General features: G+C 38.1%; 1 protein-coding gene across 3 annotated transcripts in view; it reads right to left on the bottom strand.

The window, feature by feature from the left end:
* BLTP1 (bridge-like lipid transfer protein family member 1) overlaps positions 1-18,167 on the bottom strand; it is a 162,809-nt gene that overhangs the window by 20,699 nt on the left and 123,943 nt on the right. The window contains exons 60-74 of one of the 3 annotated variants that reach the window (XM_081077431.1): positions 17,788-17,847; positions 15,798-16,024; positions 14,881-15,081; positions 14,565-14,695; positions 13,226-13,349; positions 11,309-11,418; positions 10,551-10,641; positions 9,977-10,039; positions 7,664-7,917; positions 6,881-7,096; positions 5,530-5,710; positions 4,792-4,993; positions 2,962-3,123; positions 2,341-2,480; positions 1,087-1,288 (exon numbers count right to left, since the gene is read on the bottom strand). In XM_081077431.1, coding sequence (XP_080933557.1) covers positions 1,087-1,288; positions 2,341-2,480; positions 2,962-3,123; positions 4,792-4,993; positions 5,530-5,710; positions 6,881-7,096; positions 7,664-7,917; positions 9,977-10,039; positions 10,551-10,641; positions 11,309-11,418; positions 13,226-13,349; positions 14,565-14,695; positions 14,881-15,081; positions 15,798-16,024; positions 17,788-17,847 — 2,364 coding nt within the window. The remainder of the gene's footprint in view (positions 1-1,086; positions 1,289-2,340; positions 2,481-2,961; positions 3,124-4,791; positions 4,994-5,529; positions 5,711-6,880; positions 7,097-7,663; positions 7,918-9,976; positions 10,040-10,550; positions 10,642-11,308; positions 11,419-13,225; positions 13,350-14,564; positions 14,696-14,880; positions 15,082-15,797; positions 16,025-17,787; positions 17,848-18,167) is intronic. The other 2 variants (XM_081077429.1, XM_081077430.1) reach the window with 2 other exon arrangements.

Below are 18,167 nucleotides of genomic sequence, written 5' to 3'. Positions count from 1 at the left end.
AATGAGCAGTGCTATTTCCTTTTTTTCCTGAAGTATCAAAATGTGGGCATGAAAAATAGTTGCTCATTTCATATTCGTTTTGGTATACATTTCGAGCATAGTATGTATATACTGCTATAATACTTTAAGCGTTAATAATTTGTTTTGTCATTAAGAAAAAAAATGAATGTTTCAACAGAGAAATGGGCATGGATATATTTCCCCCCCTTCAAATAGCCAATGAAGTAACACAATATAAATTAGAAGAATAAAATCCCACTGTAGTCCATCACATTAACAATGACTAAAAATAAACTTAAAGCACAATGTTGGGAAGGATACAGTGAACATGGCATCCACACACACCGCAGTTGGATGCAGAAATCTTACAGTCTCAATGGAGAGGAAAATGTATCAAATACTTTAAAAATGTTCACACGCTCTGATTCAGGGATTCCACTATTCAGAATTTATCCTAAGCCTGTTTATAAATATTTATATACAAAGATATTCATCTCAGCACTATTTACCAAATAAAAACAAAAAGTCCGGGGAGTCTTAATATGTGATCAAGATGATGGCATATATCATGCTGTCATTAAAGTTACTTTAGAGATAAATATTTAGAAATGTACACTTGAAATCTTTATTATTTTCTCACCAATGTCACCCCAATAAGTTTAATAAAATATAAATAAAACAAAAAATATGTATATATATACTTGATATAATTTTAATTCCGTGTGATAAGACATCCTTGCCAGATAACACTGCCTCTCTTACTTTCCATTGCAAAACTGTGAAAACAGCATAAAACAAAACATGAAAAAGGACTTGAGCTTATCATTATATGAGTTACTTCAGAAGGCTGGCAATGCGTACATTCAAGCCAACTACAAAATGCTACCCAACTGCCATCCACTTGTGACAAAATATACTCAGAACTTTGATCTACTGTAGATTTTTTTCTATAAATACTCTAATTCTCAAATATTCTCCCTTCTGAACAAATTTATTTAGAAGTATATACTAATTACTATTAAAAATACTTTTAAAAATAGCCTTTGGCTCTATGCCAGTGGCCTAGAAAGAAAGCCATCTGTGTACCTGGAGTCCCGGTTTTGCTGGCACAGGCCTTTGTCCCACTCTGAGAAGTGCTGCCTCCAGGGGATAAAGTCTCTGCAGGGTACACGGTCCCTAACGTCTCCAGTTCTCCCCGGTTTGAAGAAAACACCAAGTCCAGGGATGGAAGCTTTAGCATGCATTCCACTCTGGATACTGGTAAACAGCTAAACTTAATCTGTGAGGGCTAAAGAAAAAAAAAAAGGTTAGGAATGAGGTGGTTAAAAAAGTTTCACACCGTATTCCAAACATTATATTGCCGTTTCAGCCCCCACACACTGTATTTAGTGACACGTAAAGGGATTTTGTGTCTAATGTACTTGCTTTCTTAGACACACGAGCCATGAACCAATGTGGTAGAGAAGTGCTATCATTTCAAAAAATCTAAATATGTGAGGAGCTATCTTTGATAAATATTTAGACATTTAGATAATTCAGAACATTAAAGATGTTTATGTTCACATAATACTTGTTCATAATCTTTAAAGGAAGATAATACTGTTCATAATCTTTAAAGTCTTTTAAAGGAAGTGATTTCCCTTACACTAAAATTTAAAAAGACTGTTGTATTCATAAAAGTGTTATAAACTCTCAAGCCCTCACCCATTACAGGTTTTCAGCAGATCTTGAAGAAAGCTAGTTCAGAACACCAGAAGGAAGCTCTTTGGCCAAACTGCTGAATAGAAGATGGTTTGACCCTTAGCGTTTCTTTTATTCTTGAGATTGATTGTAAGATTTTAATGGAGGGTAAAGTAAATAAACCCTGCCGGTTAGATACAAGTGGTTTTTAAATCCTCCTTAATTAATGGACTCATTCAGATGCTAATACATACTCCCAAAGGCCTACTGATAGGACTGCAGTCTAGAACAAAATATACAAAACTCACCTAATTCTTAGGAAAAATCTAACAAAGGTATTATTGTGACTTTATATCTCAATTACACTTTGTATCTGCTCAAAAAGAACCATGGTGGCAAATACAGTGCCATAATAAAAAAGGCATAAATGCAAAAAAAGTGTTTTAACATATATTTTCATTTTTGCCCCAAAAGTATGAGATCTAAACTTTGAAAACCCACGGCTCTGTGCAGCTTCTGAGCAGAAAAGTAAATACACATACAAGTGCACATGAACTTCCCAGACGTTCTGGAAACCTCAGCCATGAGAGGAAGCAATGTGGGAGGATTCAAACTTAAGAAAAACAGCTTTCTCTCCAACATGGAAGAGTGAGTGCACACCTGAACTCGCACATACACCACCACATCCACAGGGAAGGAGGAGTAGGCAGACGTGGAAGACGACACCAACGACGTCGTCGACTCTTCCATGGGGTCTGGTATTTCAAAGTGTCCCATGTCTTCGTCTTGGGAGCTGACAGCTGTGGAAATATTTAGTTTTAAGTTTGATCACTAGGGCATGTGCTGAGAGACCCTCTTCCCCTCTGCAAGCCAGTGCTGAGACCGGGGGAGAGCACACAGCACATGCCTCACAGCCGCTCGTGCTGCACACCTGCCCAGGCAACCCCGACCCCTGCTGCTACAGCCAACGCATACAAAGAACCGGGAATGACACCTCTGCCCTCAAGGACTTTCCAGCCCGAGACACATCTGGGACCTAAGGATGTCATTTTGTCATTAACTCGCTGTGGCCGTGGGAAAATCATCCAACCTTACCAGTACTTAGTTTCTCTATTTTAAACGGGAACTAGGTGATCTCATGTTCTTTTTCAGGTTTATGATTCTTTTATATTATCATTGAATATATTATGGAATAACATATAATACCTTACAAAATCCTTCTAAGAACAAGGGTTCCCAAATTTTGTGATGGGGAGGTAAATCTACAAGGAAGATACTCACTTGTATAATTCCTTTCAATTGGTGTAATTGGGATAGTTTCCAAAGCCTTTTCCAGAAAGTCTAACAGGCAGGGACTAATAACCATTTCTTCTGGCAATGACTGAAGTGCTACCCAGGCATATAACTTGGCTGTTTTTACTCCTCCACTTCCTTTTCCTTTGGCTAGAACAATGATAAATGTGAAGAGAATTTAAGTTCCCATAAAACATAGGATCATTTTGTGAGAAATTAGAATTATATGACAGTTTAATCAGGTGAAGCACCTTATACTTGAAACCATACAAGAGTGTAATAAAAATGGCAGGTTGACAGAAATGACATATCAATGTTAGAATACAGAGATGACTAATGATGTTTATATAACACAATAGTTATTCCTACTTGCTCTAGCTCACGAACTTTGGTTCAGTTTTTCAAGCTGATACTTTGCTAAGTTTCTCGTTAGCATTATTTTGTGTACTTAAGAAGATACAGAGAACTCTGACAAACAATGTTTTGTGACAAGCGAGGAAAAATGTCACTGTTTTCAGGCTTTCCTATGTCCTGCTGTTCTTTGCCTGTACATGTGGCATGAACGCTTCCCTACGTGGGCTGCTATCTCACTCCTATTCCACATCAGACTTAGCTAACTTTGGCTTAGGTTTCCAACTCCAACATATATTAGTTTTGTAAACCTAGGACAGAAACTCAACATCCATGAACCTTAACTTTCCTCATTTATAAAATGGGGATAATTCCTGTCCTACACTTAATGGACATAGATGTGCCTTGACAATTGAAAAATGATATAAAATAGTTAGGCATTGTTATCATGATTACTGGCTCTTTTAAAAGATTTATATATCAAGTTCCATCTCCCAAATGACACCTTTTCAAATAATTCCTGTCCAGTCTGATACTCCCTTTTTTGGGAAATTGTATATATAAGCTAGTACGCATGTGGTGTGGTAGCCAGATTCCAAAGTAGCTTCCAGTGGCCCTTTCCTCCTGGTAGTCACGCCTTGCGTAGCTCCGTCCCACATGGGGCAGGCCTCAGCTGTACGGTCACTAAGATACTGTGGGCGTGAGTGCCAGTACGTGACTTCCGAGGCTGAGCCGGGAAAGGCACCGCGGCTTCAGCCATCTTCTCTTTTGGATCGCTTCTTCTGAGGAAGTCAGCTGCCCTGTCACGAGAACATTCAAGAAGCCCGGGAGGGAGCCTGAAGCATCCACTGGCAGCCATGTGGTGTGGACAGGACTTGCTGGGAGCAGATGTTCCAGACCCAGTTGAGCCTTCGGATGACAGCAGCCCTAGTCAACAGTTTGTCTGCAACTTCACAAGTGAGTGTGAGGTTAGATTCACCCGCTAAACTGCTCCTAAAACTCGGATCCACAGAAACTGAGGTTATAAGCCACCAAGTTTGGGGTGGTTTGTTATGCAATGCTAATTAATAAATGCGGTCATTTATTAATTAAATAAACCACTGTACTCTGTCTTGTATAAGTTTGATGTGTAAGTTTTTGTATGGATTTCCATCTACATCACAAGCTCCAAAATTGGAACTACACAAAACTTTTTCTAAAACACACATAGATCTAAAAATATTAAATAAATATTTAGTACATTAAGTTGATTTTAGCAATGGATATTCAAAGGTAATTACCAACTCGGAAACGAGCCAAAGCAGTTGGCCCAGATTTCCATCTGTGAACCTTGTAGTCAGTATTGCATCCATGTCCTTTTATCTTAAACGTGTGAATTTGCAAGAACGTCTCACTAGAGCAAGTAGGTGATGAGTAAAAATTAAGTTATGAAAAACATGAAAAACAGAGTAGAGTTTCCTTAAATACCTGAGGGGATAGGTGGGGGCTGGGGAGGAAGTAAGGTGTTAGTCTTGCTCTGGACAGTGCAGGGTAAAGGAGGAGAAGGAGGACACGTGGCACTGTCTCTCATACCATACAGCTTGGACTCTTTCGAGAGGGTTCTGGGCAAGGAGGATCCTCTGGAAGCATTCGGTGATTCGGTCTTTAGCGTCTTGGAATTGTAATGCAACTGGATTGAAGGAAATAAACTTTCACAATTAAAAGCATGCAGAGGAGGAAAACCAAGAAGTGTAGAAAAATGTGGTAGAAAGAACACTGGTCAGGAGTCAGAAGACCCACTTCCAGTTTGTACAAGTCAACTTTGTGATCCTAGCAAGTTTCTTAGCTTTTTTCATTTTTAAAATTCAAAGGGTGTCCCAACTAATATTTAAAATTCTTTCTAGCTTAACATTCTAGGATTTGTTAATTCTAGAATCTAAAAAAAATAGTTTAATGAAGTTGCACTAGGCAAGGTGTGGCAAATTTGTTACGATTATGAATGTATGAAAAATAAATAACTTATTTCTGCCAAAATTTCATGGAAAAAGCTGTATGAAAGAAGTGGCGACCTTCAATTTGCTGTTGTTATGTTCAAAATTTGGTGATGTTAGAGAAAAACGTTGGAAAGTCTCATTTTAACATACTGGAGAAGGAAGAACATTCATGATAGAAAATAAACAATAATACTAATAATCTAATCCCATACCCTAGACATTTAGGTTTTACCTTTACGTCAACTCCAGGAATGTAAAATACCGTGGTCTCTAAGTCACTAGGCTTTGTCTGGAGAGACGATGGCACTTTCTTGCCACTCATTAAATGGGTAGTAGAAGCATAATTAGTTTGAAACTTCTTCTTTTTTGAAGGAGAATCTTGATCTAAACTCCTGGAACTTCTATCGTAACTCCTATAAATAGAAAAATGTACCTTTTTAAAAAAAGGACACTTATTTCTTTCCTTTTGTTTAAATTCAAACTGCTATTTATACAGTAAATAAAATGTGATTGTTCATTAACTGAAGTTGAAAAGCTAAAGCTTCTCAGTGTCTCCAGCTAAACTGGCTTACACCTGGCACAGAGGACGTTTCTGTTGTATGTTCCATAATTCACAGTGCAGTTACCTTTAATCTTTGCTAAGGTCACAATTGTTTCACATGCATATAATAGGTTGAAGCAAATGAGATTGTTGCATTTATTATGATTTATTAGGGTTCAATCAAAAACAAACAGTCATCTTTTTATCATCACTACCACATTTGTAAGAATTTAACTGTTTAAAGTGCCTTTTTGTCTTCTCATTTTATAAAAGCATCCTTTGACAAATAGGCCATTTAAAAATCTTTTATTACAGAAAAAGTCCAACACTTTAAGAGAATAGAAAGAACTGTCTATTCAATTCTTTCTCCTTACCCATGGACCCATCCCCACCTTCAAAGACTGCCAGCACCCCGCACTCCTTGTTTCACCTGTGTCTCCATCCCCTCCCCACCCACCCACCCAGTTAGTTCTGTTTCCTTAGAATTCTTGTTTAGATTAGGAAAGAAAAGCAAAACAAAAATCTGAAGAAAAAATAACTAACGTTAAGACTGTGTACAGCACGATTTATTTAATGATGGTGACAACGGCAAGCCGCAGTGACAGGCTGGAGAGAGGCCTCTGGTGCAGCTGATTCCCAGTTGTTCTTGTTTCTTTATGGAGTCATCAAAACTCCCGATAACCAAGATATATCTGAGTACTGCACTGTTCTTTCAAGTACAAGTGTGCACAATATGAGGCAGAGCTTAATCGAGAAATTCATGCTTGTTTAAAGGAGAATTCTAGAGATACAACTATTTTAGTCAACACATTTTCTAGACTCTAAATCAGACATCCATTGCTAGTCACCAGAAAGTATTATACACTTGTTTAAAGAAATAATAGGTTATGCAAATAACCACTCAACCATTACGACTATGATTAAATCTTCTCTTTAAATCTGTATTTTGGAATGTGAGGGGGAAAGTTTATTGTAATTCAGTGACTCATAAATAGTATTTCTAACAAACGAAATTACATGTACCCTTTTCTGATCAATTTACCTTCTCAAACTTATATCATCATGTTCTTGTAGGAGGGTAGTTGGGTGGAGCACACATTTTCCACTATCAATTTCAACCCGTATGTCAAGTTCAAAGTCGATATTTCTCTCCGTAGCTGTGCCACTAAGACTTCGGTTAACTGGTGCTGTCGGCCAGCGTTCTGTGAACAGCTGATGAACAGCAGCAAAGCCTGTTGCTTTTTTACGAGAAGTATGTCTACAGAAAGAACAACTGGTCATTACATTGTAATAAAACAAGGGAGCATTTTTAATGAACTATTTTCCAACATGGTACGTGTGAGCAACAGTCTGTAAATAAATTTTACTATTTTATAAATTCACACATATACTCAACTAGCTCACGCTAACTGAAGTTTTTCCTAAGTGTAACTGAGTCACATTTCATTCAGCTGCTCTGTACCGAGAGCTGTGATGTCCCAGGCAGCGTTCTGGGGGCTGAGTACACAGGCCCCGCTGACTGCTATGACGGAGGCTGATGGCAGTGTATGCAGCACATTCTACAACTTGGGAGATTTCATTTCTGCACATGAAATTTTGCAAATTTTACAAATCTTCCCAGATTTTATTAAAATACAGAAGAACAGGAAAAGAAAAAAATAATGCCATATGGAGCCAAATTACATTAGTAAGCCATTAGTCTCACTCTGGCTACCCACATTAAGATTTTCTTCCTGTGAAAATCAGCAGTTATATATAATGTTTTAAGCTCAGTTCTAGACTCTACAATCCTATGTAAGGATCTTCAAACAAAAAGGCTACTCACGAAGGTTTCCTGTAAATATAAAACCTTTCCCTCTCGTGGTCTTCATCCTTCTCGTCCTTCTCGGAGTCCTCACTGGTAGAAGACAAACTGTCCTCTCGGCGGCCCTCTTCAGGTTGGAAAGCAACGCCTGGTGGAAAGGCTACTGGAGTTTTGGGAGAACTGAACACGGAGCACGGCCCCTCGCTAGGTGATGAGTAATGGGGCGGACCTTCAACGGTTACCGACAAAAGGTCCAGTTCGGTCTCCTCTGGAAACTGATTGTCAAAAGAGCAAACAGGAATCAGGTTCCAATAATGAATCTCTTCTCAATTAAAAGAAGAGCAAACATATGTTTAAACATTTAAAAATTCTCTCAGAGTTGAATTTCCTCACTCTGAACTGAAAGAAAGGTCAGATTAAGAACATAGGAAATGGCACACCAAGGAAGGAAGCAGGTCAAACCACAGAAAGCCACACCGCCGACATTCTGTGCATTAGAGTGAAATTTGACTTTATATAAGCAGGTATCATATTAATTTGCACATACTGTAATTATTTCAAGCACAAATTAAACATGCTGTGGAGACAAAGGAAACAATGTGATCCACCATCAATACGAAGGCCAGAGAGCAGTTAGTGATGGAAGAGCATGCAGATGTCTGTCCACAATGACACGTGCTTGTAGGGGACTTTTGTGGACATGTCTTTTAAAAGTGAGTCCCTAACGGGTTGAAGAAGCAAACAGTTTTGTAATCCAACATATCACTCAATCGAGCTTAAGATGCTATGTATTAAGGTGAATAATTTGTATAAACACCAGGTCACTAACTGAAGACTGCCCCTGGAGGCTACTGTACTTAAGGAGGTCAAAGAAACAACAAAATTTCCCATGACCTATTTTCGATTCCCAATTCTGAGAGTTGCTTGAATATCCTTTGACAACGTGATAAGCCTTTGTAAAGCGTAATGTGCAAGGTGACACAATTTATTGATGCTACTATTAGATAGTGAGTGAAATTCTAATTTCCTAGTTCAAAATTTCAAACATTTGCAGAATTCAGCGTTGCTTCAATTTTTATAATATACATGCTATTTAGCAAATAAGTAAACCAGATTTTATCAGAACATCTTCAATTTTTAAAACTGTGGTAAGAGTTCATGCAGATAGGTATCCCTTTGTTTTATATTTATTCTATATTTAACAATGCCTTAATGATCTATTTTGTAATTTGTGATTTTTATATACTATTTTTTATAAACAGTGTATGCTGCTATTTAAAAATAGGACTTGAATCAATTCAAATATTAATGTATTTAAAAATTACTTAATCATCTCCCAATATATACACATACTGAATCATTAGTCTGTATACCTGAAATTAACATAATGTTATATGTCAATTATATCAATTTTTTAAATGTTGGGCAGGAGAAAAAAAAGAATCAACTTAATTAGTACAATACATTCAATTCACTGTAAATGATTTATTTCCAAGTTTACTTTTAGGAAAAAAAGGACATGTTTATCAAACTCACTATATTATAATCTAATAGTTCGAAAACAAAATTCAGTTTAACTAAATTCAGTGGAACTATAGGATATATACTGAGACTCTAGCTTAGGGAGAAGGGAAACAAAATATATGTGGACTAAACATCAGTTTTTAAATGGAACTTGCCAGAAAGTTTCCGGACAAAAGTTTATATAACTGGTATGTAGATACATTTTTAAAATTCAGTTTTACTTGGCATGACTTATATTTAGGGAAAATATTTGGCTCATAAAAACATTAATTCACTTTATAAATGACTGTTGCACATTTTCCACACTGTTTTGAACATGACAATAATTTTTTAAGTGGATTGTTTTTATACAATTTTTTATACCAGTGACTCATAAGAAATAACATTCAATGACTGATTTGTTGTTGTGAGCTAGGTTTGATTTTAGTTCAAACTAGTTAACTAATTTCTTTTTTTAAGAAAAGATTATTCATTTTGTAGTTGAATGTGGGGAAAAGAGATTCATTTAGGGATATGCTAATAACTATAATAAAGTCCATTTTCTGGTTTATAATTTGGTTGAGTTAATTTGGTAAACTGATTTAGTTTTTCAATTTTGGACATTAAATACTTAATATTAAACTATAAAGAAGTATAGAACTAAAATATATTGATGCAAGAGCTTATGTAACTCAACCAATCTTAACTCTTTATGTGAAATATTTTTGAGGTCTGAGTTTAGTATGAAATGAGAGGAAGACATTTTGAAAGTAGATTTTCAAGGTGGTTAATTAGTTTTAAAGAAGAATTTGTGTTGTTCTTAATAAGTACCTGAAAATACCCTTCCCCAGGACAGCTGGATTGTGGTGTGCTTCCCCATACTGTTTTTTTCAACTTAATTAAAATAATAAAAAAAATTATAAAAACTTATAAAAACAAAACAATGGTTTAAAAGTACATAAATATACAAAAACCAATACAAACATTTTTAGTGTGCTATAAAATTAGAATACAACTTTGAAGCTGACCTTCTTGCTTCTGGTTTCTGTTATTATCTCTACACATTCTACATTAAAGTACATAAGCAAAAAAATATGTATAAACCTTCCACATTTACATTTGTGTATAAGGCCTCATTTAATGGGGATTCCCAATTGAAAGAAAAATTATTCAACAAAACATTTCTACGTAAGAGCAAGCAGCTGGGATTTTATTCTACACATGAAACACTAACCCGCGGGCAGTGCCCTGCTGCTACTTGGTAACGAACAGACATCAACCATCACAGTCCAAACTTTCACTGTAGGTAGGAGTTAGTTTTTTGAAATGGTACAGCTATTACAATTCTGGAATTACTAAATGTTATTTAGCACTGTGTATCTCTAATAAATAATCACTCTCTTACTGTATCTTGGATATTGAAAGTTACTCTAGGCCCAGGAGATGCTGCATCCACGCGGATTTCCGGGAGCTCCTCAGTTTCTCCTACTCGAGAACTGTAAGTAACATAAAAAGTTATAAAACATTAACATTCTTGTTGGAATAAACCCCTGGACTTTACAAAAGTCTGATTCATGACATTAATGTTCTATTTCTAAATATTTACCTTACCCGAGGATTGAACTTTTGGTATCCTATTTCTTAACCGTTGGTATCCCATTAGAAAAATGTATTCAATGTTTTAATAAAAAATTTCCTAAAACTAAGCCATATAAAAAAGAATTTATAATTTTTACTTTATAGTGCTCATTTACTAGTGACAGTATTATTCTTCAATAGTATGTAAAATTTCCCATTTTTTTCATATGCTAAATATGTGTATAATCGTGCCTTTTCTAAAATGACTAACTTAGAGCTGCAGCTATTAATATGCACACTTTCATTTCTTTGGAGAGTCTAGAAGTTTACACAAAAACTTGTCTAAACAGCAATGTACTTCATGACTAAAAAGCACACAATGATTATGGTATAAATATGATGGAGGAATTCTTCAAATAAACTTCTTAGAGTGACAGCATCCACTATTAAGGGTATTTGACTAATAAGGTCCATATTTACTATCATCGTTTTATAATTTCCCCAAGTAGAGCACAATAAATAAGTGGTGGGCCTTGGTAAAGGAGTCAGACATTATTACTTGGCTCATTGGTTGGGTTATATTACCTTGCCCTTTCCATTCGCTTAAGAGGCGGTCTTCCAGAAGCAGAAATGGTTTTCGACCGGTTGTAGCTTGGTTTATAACCCAAACCCCACTTATCCTTTAGGGAAGCAGCCTAACGAAACGGGAGAGAAAAAGAGTGACTTAAGGCAGTTGTTTACTGTTGTAATATCTGATTTCAGATAAAATATTCTGCTATAAACATGTTAGCTCATTTCCCCCAGGTCAATAGCAAGTTACTTTAAAAGTCACTTTATCCAGGTGGATCAAAGGAGAGCATGAATCAGCTACTCTTTAATCCTCATGTCAATCAGGAGAGCTGTACAATGGAAATGTGAGCCACCACCAGCTAGCGTGAGAGAAGAGAAAAAAGATTGAGGGGGGTGAGGGGTAGAAATAAGAGGAAAAGAAAGGAAATGATTAGAACCGAAAGCAAAGAGGAAGGAAATGAGAATTACAAAAAAAGAGGAAAAGAAGTAGGGGGGAGTGACCCTCAATCCTCTCATGTACCCCCTACGGGCACTCCTGCAACAGAACTCTTCACCACAGGAAAGGAAGTGGTGATCTGAACTCTCTCCTGTCTCCAGATCCCTCTTCTGCAAAGGTGACTGGCTGCAACAAGGGCTCAAACACAGGGAAGACTTACAACGCAGGACTGAACGGCAATCAAGGGGAGGCTCCAAAGGACACCAATGCTAAGAACCCAGGTGTAGCTTCACTGATTTCCTTAATCCACTCTACCTAGCTTTATTCTCAGCAGTCAGTTACCAAGTATAAACTACCTTATAGACAGTATACGAACAGTATCTTAATTACAATGTATGATCATGAGGTACGTAGCTGCAAAAATTTTAAATACAGAATTATGCATTATAGGTCACTATCCATTTATTAGTATCAAAAGCCAGTGATAACTCAAATTGGATTTTAACTGTAATTTAACTAAATAATTTAGAACAGTATTGAAACTAGGCTGTCTGGGACTTTGGGGCGATCAAGGAAAGAAAGTTCAAGCCAATAAACACTGGATCCCTGTACCTTCCCCCCCTTCTTCTGACCCAGCAGCTCTGATTGAATCTGTTTCTATGTATTGGCGTGCCAACCAAAATTCTTTTTCTAGTGAAAAATGGAGGACTCTGCTAATTATTAAAAAGAAGGTTAAGAACCCATTTATCTTTTTTTAAAAAATAGCTTTTCTACTAACAAGACCACCCTGACCCAAAGCAACCTATCTCCATTTGAGTAAGTTTTAGAATTATTTTCTACTATGTGATTATGGTATATCTGCATATTTATTTCAATTGTTCAACCACTGGACTCAACCCCAGAAAATGTGGTAGCAGTGGGGGTCAGAGAGAAAGAACTTCTCCTTTCAGAGACTCAAACTCTAGTAAGGGCGACTAGACTTGCAAATAGTAAAGATAAGAATGAGGTGCTGAGAACACACAGTGGCTGAGAGGTAACAGTTGAGGGAATGGGATGGGGGAAGAGACGACATCTCAAAAGACTTCACATTTCAGTTAGAGACTAAAAAGAAAGTCTGACTTCATGAAAGGCAGATAAAACACAGTGGCTAAGGGTCCCACTGTTTGGAATTGACTCTTGGTTCCATTGGGACTACTGGCTGTATAACCTTGGTCACATTACTTGACTTCTCTGTGTCTCAGTTTCCTCATCTTTAAAATGAGGAAAATAATACAAGCTACTCCACAGGGTTCTTGTAAGGAGCTCATGGGTTATTGAAAGTCAAGTGCTTTAAACAGTGTCTGGTATATCACAGATACAAGATGCACAAACCAGGTGGTATTATCACCAGCAATAGAGGAAATAAGGAAACAAACATAAGTATCATCATAAAGTTTCATGAAATAAAAAATAAAAATAGTCAACTTTAATAAAATTCTTTGTCAATGTTGACTCACTCGCATACTGGACCTCCGTAATTTTTTCCGAACATCTCGTCGAATGTCATTCACAGCAACAGACTCTAACTGTTGGTAACGTTGAATTTCTTGATTTATGGTTCCTTCACTTGCACCTAATTTTCTGGATGCAAACAGATATGGCAATTAAATGTAAAAAGGTAATACATTTAAACAGTGTAAAACTGTTTTAAAGTAAAACTGATTTTCACTTGATCTTTTTTAACTGTTGCAGTTTTCAGAATATCCAAGATTATGTGAGGACAAGCCAAACTCCTCCATGGCAAACTGTTAAAAAGCCCACTCTTATGTTTTAGGAATGGTTCTTACCCATTTTTGCATCAAGAGTCCCTACGACAAGCTCATGAAAGTTACCCACTCTGCAGAAGAATGTCTGTAAGTAAAATTCTACATATAACTTAAGCTTCAACTAAGGTTTTAGAGGAGGAAATATATTTTGCTTCAAGTCATTTTTTTTCCCCGAGAACAAAACTCAAACTGTAATGTAAGTAAACAGGAGAATGTGAATCACCATATCATAATTAATTTACAGGTAAGTTTTTAGGTATTACCTTTCATTATATAGAACGCATATATTTGTGCAAAGTTCTTGAACGCAAAAAACCCCCACAGGTACAGAGGTGTATGAAGATTAGAAAAGATGAGGCATGACGATCGCCTTTTGAGTGATTTTTTTAAAAACAAAAACTTCAAAGTTTGGCCAGAAGAGCAGTTAATCTTATAGATCACTTAGTTCTCTATCCAGCAGGCAACAGATAAAGAAAAATAAATTTCTACCACCTACTTCCCCTCCTGACTCACCCAATGCCCCCTGCAGTCCTGCAGGACCGCTAATACAGGCAGGTGAAACAAAGCAAGCAGTTTGAACTCAGGCACACACAAGTGCAAATTCTAATTCTTTAACTCCTCCTAGCCAGTTTTCCCAACTATAAAGTCTGGATAATGCCATCTGACCTCACAGAAATGGAGATTCAACTGAGATAACATGTCAAATGAAAAATAGGTCCTTAATAAATGCTGAATTTGTTTGCCCTCTTAAAAATGTGAATTCCAGAAATACTGTGAGCAAAAGACTAATACATACATTGCATACTCACGTGAAGATGCGTGTAAGCGTACAGACACATGCAGGGACACACATATGTGATATATCATCAGTAATAAACCGCTCAGAAATGGGGACTTGTGATAATGCACTAGACAGGACCTCAGGGAAATTCCCAAACTTCTCTGGACCTCGGTCATGTCACTGATAAACGACTTAAAGCCCTGTGATCCTATTATTAGGGAACACTGTAGAAAGAATCCTGTCGCATACTTGAGGTCATCGATGACCTTGGCCTGCTCGTTCAGCTCTCTGATATCCACTATGCGCTTCATCGTTTTTCTTCCTCTCAGTTCTCCTGGCTGGCTGCAAGACGCTCCTTGTCTCCGATACTCGGCAGCTTCCTGAAAAATCCAAGCATGCCTGTCAGTACTGCCCTTGGGTCACACAGCAAATCTACACGATCACAAACACGACACTTGAATCAAAGGGGAGCATGCAAGAATCAAAGCCATCTACTCAAGTACGGTGATTGGAGTCCAGTGATTCGAATCCCTTCGTTTTCATAAGGAATCTAGTTGCTACCTACGTTTCCCCATGAGTGGGCTCTGCATACTTTCAAATGGGACTGGCTAGACTGAGGGGAGACCCCCATCTCTGGGTCGCACAGATACTCTGCAGGAACAGAATAGCGCTGATGTGGGGGCGTCAGGCCTAGCAGGTGATTTACAAGTCGCTGCCCAAAGGTGAGCTTGTGGCCATCTCCACTTACTGAACTTCCATCTGAACTCTAAATGTAAACAGTGACAGTAAGTTTCAAAAGGATGTCTTTCGAAGATCGAAACTATTTCATGACACAACAGTAAAAACATATTTTTAAAAACGTGTAATACCAGACTGAAAGCAGAGAGTAACTATCAAGTAATCTACAAAATGTACACTATAAATGGAAATACATATTTTTAAAATGTATACTGCATTCTGTGTGCGTGCACTTTGCTTGAGTTTCACTTTGTAACATCTTTAGAAACAACTTACAAGCGATAAAATTCACCCATTTAAAATGTGCAATCTAGTGTCCTTTACGACATTCACAGAGCTGCGCAACCAGCACCGCAATCTGGTCTGAACATTCTTCACCAGTCCCCACACAAAACCTGACAACTCAGCAGTCGGTCCCATCCCCACCCTGACCGCCCGACTCGCCGGCCCTAGGCGAGCACTGCTCTACTTTCTGCCCCCACAGATGTGCCTGTACTTCATGTTAGCACGTTACCTGTAGGTCAGGGCACAGGTTGGTTGATAGCCATTAAGAAACAAGGGACACCGTTAAAAGACAGTATTATGAAATTAAAAACAATATTAGGACACATAGGCACAGGAACCACTACTCCCTACCTTCCTCCCTAGCGAGCAACTACAGTATAATAAATTCCACTGGGTTAATAATACCCGTGTCTCAGGGTAAAAGCCAGTCAGGAAACGTCCAACAGTGAGAGGACTTACAGTGTGGACGGTGGGAGACATAGTGTCCACCTCGTCCTCATCGGACAGGTCACCTATGTTCACGGAATTCAGGTCAGCGATGTCGTCCACGTCCTCCTCTCCCGTCAGCGTGGTCAGGGTGTTGCCCAGAGCATTGAGTCTTTTGCCGATATTTGGGTCCATGTGGACGTCGATCCCACACATCTTCCACAGCACATTGAGCGTCCAGGTGCCAGCACTACTGCTTTCTGTTGAAATGAAGAAGTGGCATTTCGGGTCAGTCTGGAGTGTAGATATTTAAGTCCTTCTATGTTTAAGGAATAAAATGGATGATGGCCCTTCCCTGTGGCACACATAACCCATGTCTCTCACAGCTACGGCTGTCAGGACCTGGGACCATGGGACTGATTTCCCGACTGCTTCCTCTGGCAGCACCCTTTCTCCTACGTATGAACTAGTGGAGGCGCTCCTCTCCCACCCCAAGCTCATCTCCCTTCCCATGGCGACAGCAGGGATTGCCATGACCCTTGCTCACTAGCAAGAATTAATTAGGTTATGAGTCTGGGTGAGGGTCAACGTTGGAAAACTAAGAATCCTTCCCAGACCTGAGAGACTGGTCCTTCTCTAGTGATGGGGCAGTCAGCTCCTGAGCTGTTGGCAGCCACGTTTGCCACCATGTGTTAGGGGGAGGTGAGCAGAGAGACACCGTGAAGCTCCCCGAGGAGAAAGACAAGAGCTGGAGAGAGTCTTGCTGACAGCGGGACTTGTTCAGGAGTTCCTGAGGGCCCCTCAACTGACCCGGTTCCTTCTAGTCACTGAGACACACATTCCCAAGTTTCACTGTGGTCTGATAACTAATGTCCTTTGAGTAAGTTCCCCTTTCGGTTAAGTGACTTGGAGGTGCTTGTTATCACTTTTAAACCAGAGTCCTGACAAAAACTTTGATGTGACCGTACTCCCAACCCGTATGTTTTCGTCGGTTATCACGTTCCTTCTACTTTTACAGCAGGGAATTTCCTAACCTTGTGGGTCCCCTGTCAGTGGGGACGTCACCCTTGCTGCTGTCTGGGACAATTTACTCAGAATGAGCACTGAGACTGCGCTTGGGAAGGATGAGAGGGAACAGCAGGGAGAGAAAGGCAATCTACGAACCTTAAGCTGCTTCTACCCTTCTCAACATTTTAAGAGCCCTTAAAGAAATATCTACCTTTAGCTTCTGTTCATTTTATACCAAGCAAGACAATAAAAATGTATACTGTGCTATCTTATTACTTCTATAGTAATCTCCTAACTGGTTTTCTAGGGTTTCCCCCTCTCTAATCCTTGAAAGTGTCCCTTTGATACTGTCACCATCTACTTTCTTGCTCAAAAAAATTCAATGGCTTTCCTACTGTCCACCAACTCAAATTCAAACTTCTCATTGTGGGGTTTAAGATTTTTTTCCCCCATCTTATTTCTCACATAACTTTGTTCCAATGAATTTGGACAACTCTAACTAGACATCTTTTTTTGCCGTCATGACTGATACCTCCCAGTTTTTGTTTAAGAAACAACTTTATCCATCTTTCAAGTCCCCTTTTAAATGTTCATTCTTCCGTAAAGCTTTCTCTGATCTAGTATCCTTCCAAATTTGGAAATTTTCTCTCCCGCCTGTAATTTTCAAAAGCAGCTGGAGCTTTATGATAATTGTATTTACCATGTGTTACAGTTTAATTATGCTGCAGAGTCTTGACTACAATTACAATTTGAATTTATGTAGTAGAAAGTATATCTTATTCATGTTTGTCTTCCCCAAACACTTTACAGTGTATCTTATACATAGGTGTCTAATAACTGTTAAATAAATAAAAATGTTAATAATATCACAAAATGTTTTTAAAATTTTGTAAACACCACAATAAGTTTAGTTAAAAGATTCCCTCACTATTGCTATAAAGGCAGAGAAAACTGCATATATAAAGGCGAATTCTACCTGACATATGGAGCAAAGCAATACCAAATGCGAACCTACCAGCTGATGCTTGGCCTGTAGTCCTGGAACATACTTCATAGGTACCATCTGGAACTACACCTGCACGGAAAGCACCCCAAAAACAGTTTTCAATAGAATTATGCTTGTGATTAAATATTATCTGACAGTATTTCACCCAAAGATTATTATCTAAATAGAAATAGGATCACTCACTTCTCTAGGTTTCAGATTCTAGTCTGTAGTACGGAAGTGCTGCCGTAGATGACTTATTAACATCTATTTCAGCTCTCACAGTATTTTATTCTATGATTTTAAGAATTCACCCACAGTTTTATCTTCACATTCTGCATGTGCTTTCCTCATCTGAGTGACAACACCTGCCTAACTCTGAAACGTTAGTTCCTGGATGCTATAACAAT

This window comes from Rhinolophus hipposideros (assembly GCF_964194185.1).
Source record: "Rhinolophus hipposideros genome assembly, chromosome: 16".
NCBI classification, from domain to species: Eukaryota; Metazoa; Chordata; class Mammalia; order Chiroptera; family Rhinolophidae; genus Rhinolophus; species Rhinolophus hipposideros.
Note: the sequence above shows the minus strand (reverse complement) of the source record. Positions and strands in the feature narration are given on the sequence as shown.